Source organism: Scomber japonicus, chromosome 12 (genome assembly GCF_027409825.1).
Source record: "Scomber japonicus isolate fScoJap1 chromosome 12, fScoJap1.pri, whole genome shotgun sequence".
NCBI lineage: Eukaryota > Metazoa > Chordata > Actinopteri > Scombriformes > Scombridae > Scomber > Scomber japonicus.
The window spans coordinates 22,066,379-22,075,182 of NC_070589.1; the positions used below are offsets into that span (position 1 = coordinate 22,066,379).

General features: G+C 38.2%; 1 protein-coding gene across 1 annotated transcript; it reads left to right on the forward strand.

The window, feature by feature from the left end:
- The first annotated feature begins 590 nt into the window (after window positions 1-590).
- Window positions 591-6,901, forward strand: e2f5 (E2F transcription factor 5). The gene is made up of 8 exons (XM_053329990.1): window positions 591-719; window positions 2,146-2,255; window positions 2,520-2,681; window positions 3,149-3,257; window positions 3,502-3,826; window positions 5,490-5,630; window positions 6,657-6,695; window positions 6,825-6,901. The coding sequence occupies exons 1-8, from the start codon at window positions 591-593 to the stop codon at window positions 6,899-6,901; spliced, it is 1,092 nt and encodes a 363-aa protein (XP_053185965.1).
- Window positions 6,902-8,804: the final 1,903 nt, after the last annotated feature.

An 8,804-nucleotide genomic window follows, 5' to 3' on the forward strand; every position in this document is an offset into this window, starting at 1 on the left:
AAGGTAGATCCGACATTGATTAACCTTATCTATAAATCAACCCTAGTATTGACCATGATTCATTGAAATAACAACTTTATTATCTAGATAATAATGTTAAGTAAAAGATTTTCATTCAAAATGAAGTAAAACATGATTATGACACTAAGTCAACTTTCAGTAGTTTCTCATAAATCTGGTGTTCATTCTTTATTATTATTATTATTATTATTTTTAAATCATGCTTATTTAACTTTTCACTCTTTTCTTTCTTTTTACTCTTCTCTTTTTCTTTTTGCTGAAATGGGCTCCTCCAATACTTCGATTGATCAGTACGCTCATAGCGCTGGCTCTGATCATGTGGTCTCCATGGTAACAGAAGGGGGGGCGGAGTCATATTTCGGGTGACAGAGAGAGGGCACGAGCTGGACAAGGGTTGCCGTAGCAACTGTAACCCAACGTAACGTCTGTTCATTTAAACAGGTACTGCCGACGTCCCGTTGAGGTAACAGAGACGACGCGTCTGAATGAAAATAAATGTACGTAATTTGTAGTTTAATGCAGGTGCGGCTCACTAAAAACAAGTAGAAGTTTATTTTTATAGAGAGAAGATGGAGTTTGAGACGACGGAGACGGCACGCTCGACACCGAGTCGCCACGAAAAAAGTTTGGGGCTCCTTACAAGGAAGTTTGTCAGTCTGCTGCAAGAGGCGAAGGATGGCGTCCTTGATTTGAAAGTGGTCAGTGAAACGGCGAGGGCAAGCTCACTGTTGTTGGTTTTATGGGGGAGTTTAATCGTTGTTTTTTTGTTTTTTTCTGGTGGCACCATTCAGGCAGCAGATGTGAACAAAGGGCTGTCAGTCACAAACGGGGCCAGTCAGGTGCATTGATTTGTTTTCCCAGGTGGTCTTAGCTAGCCGCCATTAACCAGGCCTCCTCGTTTCACAAGCAGTAAAAATCTGTATTTAATTTTGGATAAACTCACAAGCAGTAAAAAGTTGTATTTGTCTTTGGATTAATTCACAAGCAGGAAAAAGCTGCATTTAATTTTGGATGAACTCACAAGCAGTAAAAAGCTGCTTTTGTTTTTGGATGGTGTGGGTAATTACTAGTCTTCTGTAAAATAGACTATAAATTAGCTTTTTCCTGTTCATTATAGGTCAACTGGAAATCTTAAAATGTTATTTTATTGCTTCTTAACCTGCCCATTTTAATTAAGATTCCCATGAACCTCCTTGTAATGAACCTGTGGTGGTGTTCAAAGACCATCTTTGCTACATCACTGCTAGTAGTTGGACAGTCTGACACTCCTGCTCTGTATTTTAATATGCAAATGTAATGGCAGGCAAATATAATTATATAAAAAAACAGTATTTTGGAGCGTTGACAGGAAGAAAACATCCCAGTTTTTGATATTATGGAAAAGAAATGCATTAAATCACAGCACAACCACATAACGCCAAGAATTCCATAGTAGGTCTGAGACTTGCATTATTACATTTTGTCATTTTGGAGATGGGCTTATCCAAAGGCTCCTAAAAGCGAGGCAAGACAATCAAGGGTCAGATGACAGTGAGTTTTCTCCGAAGTGGTTGTTTGCTGTCTTTATATCAAGGATCACAATCTTGAAATCTGTTTTGTCATCCTTGACATTTTTGTACAGATGTCAAAAAACCTGGATGTGCTAACCAGCGCTTGTTCTTTTTGAATGTTACTTCCTGCCGTCTCTCAAATTATTATTATTGTTTATGGCTGTCAGCTGTAACTATTACAAAGCTCCATAAATTGTGAGTAACTAGAGACATTTAGAAAAAATGCGTATTAAAGACTTTTTTCAGTTTTACTATCTGCTCTTAGCTTTTTGACGTGTGGCCAGAAACTACTTCAGTTTATTTTTCTTCCTACAAATCCATCTTCTTTTTTTTATCACAGTGATGAAGGAGTTTTCCCTCTCTACTTGCGCGCCAAAGCTAGCTAATGTTTACACTGCAGGCTCCTCAGACCCTTCCCCTCCTCCTTCCTCCTCTGCTATTGTATAACTGTCCTCTTATGCCAAGGGGTTTGATTTGCTGTTTGTGCAGCTTTATTTGCCAAATCCTCTTGTCAAAGAAAGTCCTTCCACTCACTCACCAAGACTCTTTTCGGAACGTGTTTCCGAATTAACAGGCTGCAGACAGCTTGGCAGTGAAACAGAAGAGGAGGATATATGACATCACCAATGTGCTGGAAGGTGTGGGGCTGATTGAGAAGAAAAACAAGAATATAATCCAGTGGAGGTTTGAAAAAAACAAGTTTTCACTGTTTTTCATATTTTAGAATCAGTTAAATGTTAATTTGTTACTAACATTTTTGATCGCCTTCACTGTTTTGAAACCTCTTGACAATCTCTACAGTACTGTATGTAAATTAGCATCTTCCTCACCTTCATTTATTTTTTTTCTAGTGAAATTTGTTCCTTTTATAATGGCAAAACAGTACCAGCGTTTTGACTGGTGTTCACATCTCTCATTCCCTCTCTCATCATTCATCTTCGTGTCCAGGGGGGAAAACAAGGGAAGCCAAACCCAGGAGGTGCAGGAGCAGGTGAACGTTCTGAAGGCCCATCTCTCTGAGCTAGACGCTCAAGAGAAAGAGCTGGACAACCAGAAGGCATGGCTGGAGGAGAACATTAAACACCTCAACCATGACCCCGTCACTAGCATATATCCTTTTGAGTGTTTGAGGTTCAATTTTTATTCAGGTGTCTGTTTTTGTGTGATGTCTCTTTTCTTCACTTCACAATCATGAGTGCACAAACTGTAATTTTGTGCTTTAACAATTCATGTTAAGTCAAGCTGAAACCAAAAACACCCCACCCTCACATTGGATCTCTCTCTCTCTGTCTCTCTCTTGAGCGAGAGGGAGATCTCTTACTCTACAATTTGTAATTCAAGGCCTCTTGGAGCTCCATTTATTAATTTCATAGGGTAAAAAATCCCCATTTGATCCTTTTACCACTGTTTGCTTATTGAACAGAGAAAATACTGCAAAGAGAGGATTATAAATATAATTGCTATTGTCAGTCTCTTGTGGAATCAGAGCCAGGCTAATCCCGACTTGTTTTTCCAGTTTATTGCCTCCATTTTCCTCACGTGTTAATCCTGTTCCCATTTCCTTAACACTTCCTCACTTATACATTTGTGACACATGAAGACATCTGCAATGCCTTCAGTGGGGACACTCTTCTGGCTGTGGTGGCTCCTGCTGGGACTCAACTAGAGGTGCCAATACCTGAAATGGTTGGTCACAAGCATGCTTTATTGATTTGGACACATGAGGTTTTGTTCCGATTATTATAAGAGTCAGTTAGTATGGCGGACCATATGTATTCTGTAATAAATAAAATAAAAGCTGGTTAATGCCATAGTAAGTTTGTTGTGGCATGTTAAGTGTAATTTGGGTGCTGTACTTAAGCTCCTACTTAAAAACATGCAGGTCAAGAATTAATGACTGTAAGTTGATCTCCATGTTGCTGTGTTTCAGGGGCAGAGTGGTCAGAAGAAGTACCAAGTGAACCTACGCAGCCAGTCTGCCCCCATCCAGGTCATGCTCATCAACAGGGATTCAGACTCCACAATACCCGTGGTGTTCCCCGTGCCGCCCACCGACGACATCTGCCCAATGCCAACGCCACCTAGCACCCCCGCCAGCCTCCAGAGGTTCCCTCTCTCAACGTCTGGGTACTCCACTTCCAACACAACCACCTCCTACTGCAGCCAGGATTCCCTCTGCTCAGACCAGCAGATGGTGCTGCCAGATCATGATGAAATGCTGACACCCTCATCCACCCCTCCCGACGTACAGATGGGTAAGGACAGGGACTTTGAGATTTGAGAATGAGTGGGTGTAAAATGGGCTTGTTATGGGAAAAATATAATATGTCATAAGTTCCTCATGAAACTCGTGGATTCGTTGGATTACACCATAAATAAAAAAAATATGGGAATAAAAAGCACAGAATAAACACTTCCCCATAATAAGAAGGTGGCGTAACTCTAACCTGAAACCCACAAGTACTGTCACACTGGAGCAGTTTCATTTTTCTTTCTATCTTCCACTACAAGTCAGAGGATGTTAAATTCAGTCCTTGTTGTAGCTGCTATAAAATGTTGGCAATTTCAGTGTCCTGTGTAGCATCTTGCCAAAATGTTGGATGTCCTCACCTGTATGTGAAAACTTATCAGAATTATATATTAAACCTGAATAGCACAGATACCGTACAGTCTAGAATGGTAAAATAAATTCTAGGATTGTCCTTCCAGTAACTACAAGGTCTCTAAAAAACACATCTCTAAAACAGTTTCAACACAAACTGAACTTTATAAACTTGAAGCGCTGTTGTATAAGCCTGCATTACTTTTAGCTAGGTGTCCCTAATAAACTTGCAGTTTTTTCCCGCTGTTGTACACTTTAGTACTTTAGTCCAGTAATACAGTTTCAAGCTGACAGTTTTCCATTCAGTGACATTCCAAAGAATCAAAATCAATGAACCGCTGACCAGAGTTGCCAGGCAATCAAATCCTGAAGAATAACAGAAAGAAAATACTGACCTTGAGAAATGGATCATGAAAATCTGGGCGATTATTGTTTTTAAAAGGTTGCACTTTAGCAACTGACTCATACTCAAATATCAAATGTCAGCATGTGTCAACATGTAGGAACAGTATTTTTTTTTTTTTTTAAAAGACTTCCTGCTCTCATCACAATGTGACTGTAATGTAACTTTAAGAGGTAGGAGCATATTAAGTGGTAACGTCAGTCTTAGTGGCTCCCCTGTCTCAAGCAAGTTTCAAGTCTCAGCAAGTTGTGAGAGTAGTTTGTGTTTCAGTGAGTCGAAACCTGCATTGAGAATTCAACTTTTTTACTGTTTTAGGACGATAACATTTCAACTGCTTGTAAGAAATTGGCTTAAATGTGCAAAACTTCCTTCATATTTAAGTGATTTTGAATTTTGGTTTATACCATGACATATGCTAAAATATAAAACAATGTGTAAACTTTCAATAACCAATATTTGTAATGCCTAAAATGTTCTTTGCCATGAAACCTGTATACTTATAATTTGACGGCAGGAAAAGTGTCTGCATTTGTTGTTCTGAGAAGAGACTAAATATAGACAGTTACAGTTACAGGAAGACGTCATTAACTGGATGTAGGTCTATAAAAGATGAGTCAGTGTTCTCTTCTAGGAAACAAGCAGGGCCCCTGAACTGACAAAGTGAAACCCAGTCAGGAACGTCTGTCATCAAAAATGAGGAATAACTGCAACAGCAACTCAACATTTACTGAACTGTCTTTATTCTTATACTCTGCTGTAGCCACTCTCCCTGTGCTTCACCAAACAACTCTTCCTCTCCTTATAATACCAGATCCAAACAATTGAACTCCACAACACTGCAAGTGTAATAATTCATGAAAGGTCCTGTGTTGCTAATTATTCTTGTCATACCTCCTCCCATCCCCCTCTGCAGTGTGTCACGCTCAGCCTGCGCCAGTGTTGGAGCAGCAGCAGCAGATGCACCTGGCAGGCCACGAGTTCCAGTCTGTACTGGACATGAGCACCCTGCTGAAGCTCAACGCTCCTGGAGACCACATGAAGGATGACAGAGAGGGTAAGGCGCAGCGATATGAATAAATACAGTTAACACCGAGCAGCTTGCATACAGCTGTGAGATGTGGGGAAAATGTAATATTTGTTTACAGTAGAGGCTTTGAGGGGGTCATATGGTTTTTAGGTCCCTCTGTTATTTACATACAGTGCTGCTGTGGGATATCCTAAGTAAACACAAAGTTCAAGAACATATTGGCCAAATGCCAGTGAATTTATTAGGCGGCTGGTGAATTTGAAAAGCACAGTAGGTTTCCTCCTGCCTGCATCTCAAGTCACGACCAATCAGAGCGGTTTGGGCCACCAACCGCAAATTTGATTGGACGTGACATTCACATTCAAATCACTGTGTCTGCCAATTTGCATCAGAAGAATAAAAAGAAAGAAAGCTGACAAACTATCCAAACAACTAGTGTGGCATTTCGTTCTGGGTGGCTGATATTAAGTTCACCTTATGTTAGATGAGGGGAGACAACTGACGAACCAAAAGTCCAAAAGCATTTGGTGAATATATATATATATATATATATATATATATATATATATATATATATATATATATATATATATATAAAAATGATAAATGGAAATAATAATAGCAATATGTAAAAACAATAAAAATAAATAACCAAAACCTACCAAAACAAAAATCCCCTGGCTGCCGAGCTTTTTTTGTTTACAAATTTACAGCCGGGCCGAACAATAATTGTTTTAAGTCAATTATTAGATTTTTGTAATCGTGGGAGGCCAAAATTGATAGCGTGATTAAAATTCAATAAATGGTCCAGCCCTACTGTAATGTGGATAAAATGTCCCCTTTGAGATCACTTTTTATTGATTGTATTCATTCCAATATGACTTGGACTGATGAGAGAAATACCTGAGTTTACTTACTTTTTCTATTTTATCTGGGTTTGTTGCTTATGAATTGATGTTAAACTGTCCAGAAATGTACATTTTTCAATACGCTTTGGAGTAGATGCTGTAAAAAAATAGTAATTAAAAAACAGTGCTTTTCATGCTGTTGCAGGAGCTGTTGACCTCATTGATGAGCTGATGTCTACTGATGGTAAGCATCTCACAGCCTGTTAACAGTTATAGATTACTTAGACTGCATATATCATTTTGATTATATGTCTCTCTCTGTCCTACTTGTGTTTTACAGTATTCTCGTTGATGCCCCTCTCTCTACATGCAGGCATAGACTACAGCTTCAACCTGGACGACAATGAGGGAGTGTGTGACCTGTTTGACGTGCAGATCCTTAATTACTGATGGCTGGGGGGCTCTGCTATATGCTTATACAATCTCAGGAAGCACTTTTTGCATCCCTCTAAAGACGCTTCAAAGATTCTTTCTCCTATTTTTGTTACAATTGCACAGCTGATAACTTTAACACGCCATTGTCATCTATCTTAAAAAACCCTTTACACATGTAAGATTTCACCGCTTTGCACCAGGCAGCTTCTTTTTACTAAGCTGGGCTTTTTTGCCCTCAGCCAACACAAAACATAGTGCCTGAGGATGAGGATAATAAGATATTTATGTAGCTACAAGTCATTATGTCTCCACTGGATTTTTAATGATTTACAGGGTAAATATTCACAACATTCCAGACAAATTAAGTGCCTTAATGGAAGTAAGTCAGGATGAATCCTTGAGCCTCCTACTGCACTTTTGCACAGATATATATTTGTAGTTTTCCACATCTGGTGGAAAGCCTGAGACTTGAAGAAAACTGCTTTACTTTCTGTTGTTTTCTCAACATTGGGACTGTGACAGTGTTTTGCTTTAGCTGATATTTACAGTAACTTGTACTGATTCAGTGTTGGCTTTTTAAAAAACCTTTTTGATACAGGGTTGATAATCTGGTTCAGGGTACATAAGCAGACTGGGTAACACTGGTATAGTACCTTTCCATAGTTATATTTGTTGAAATGGCATATTGTATTTATGAGTGAGTGTTTTTGTTACATTGTGTAACCTTGTTCTCATGTGAAAATGCCAAGAAGTTTTCTTTTCTAAATTATTGTGACACTGCCATTTTAGGCCTCTGAGTTTTTGTTTTATACATTTTTCTCATTATCACAATTATATATTTTGAATAACTAATATTTTTTACTTAATTTAAGAGAAACAATCCTTGGTTGTAGTTTTGTTAAAACTGAAGCTGGTTGACTGCCTTAATTGTAATTTAATAATTGAATTAGCCATATTTCTGATCTGAAATATCAGAGCTTAAGAGCCTCGGTCGGCATTTTTGTATGTTACTTTCCTTTGATTGCAAGAAGTAATGTTTTTGTTACATTTAGTTGTTTATTTGAAATTCTTTTCAATAAAGGATTTAATCTCAATTTACAAACTTTTCTTTACTGAGAAATAATGAGTACAGTCTTAGTTACAGATGTAAAAAGAGCACAAATCATTCCAACATGGGCCAATAGTAGCCTCTGAGTAACTGTTTTCAGGCTTTTCTTCATCAAACTGAATCTACATATTTTGTCTTCAGGCTGAAACATAAAACTTCTCTCTGTCTTTTAATGGCTGAATGAAATGTTTTGCTCAATCTCCAGATGGCAAGCCATGTTTTCCACATGAAACAATGTCAGCATGACATACAGCATCACTTTAATAGACCATCACTTGATTTGTACCATCTGGGATAGAGAAAGAAAACAAACAAACAAACCGGATATATAATGTAAATGTTTAATCTAATCAGTGGAGTATTTCTGAGATTCTAACATGTAGTGAGCACTGAGTGTGTTTACATTTTAACTAGGAGATAAAGGTAACAAATCATCAAGAGGAAAACAGACTTCATGTAACAGAAACCCAAAAATGTAAGCTATGTAGTGCTACATTTATGTATAGTTTACAATTGGAGAGAATGCAATTTCAAAAAGGGGCTCTAACAACTAGTTTGCAAAGGGCAGGCAAAGGCGACATTTAACTTTGTTTATTTCAATGGGTCCCGTGGTACATGGTAGTGCTGGACTTATTTACAAATACACTCAATGAATGTGTGCAACACTCATCCTCTGAATGCAGCAACACATTTTTCATCTTACTGGGTTAAATCCTTATTACAGAAAAATGTCTGTAATAATTAAATAAGAATTTCCATTATCAAGGGAATGACAGTCTTTCCAACAACTCACCTTGTGAGATCACTCAA

Excerpts from the sequence above, each read along its gene's own strand:
- e2f5 (XM_053329990.1), top strand. The coding sequence starts at position 591 with ATGGAGTTTGAGACGACGGAGACGGCACGCTCGACACCGAGTCGCCAC. Across the intron at positions 3,258-3,501 it reads AGGTGCCAATACCTGAAATG|GGGCAGAGTGGTCAGAAGAA; the intron begins GTTGGTCACAAG and ends GCTGTGTTTCAG. Across the intron at positions 3,827-5,489 it reads CCCTCCCGACGTACAGATGG|TGTGTCACGCTCAGCCTGCG; the intron begins GTAAGGACAGGG and ends CCCCCTCTGCAG.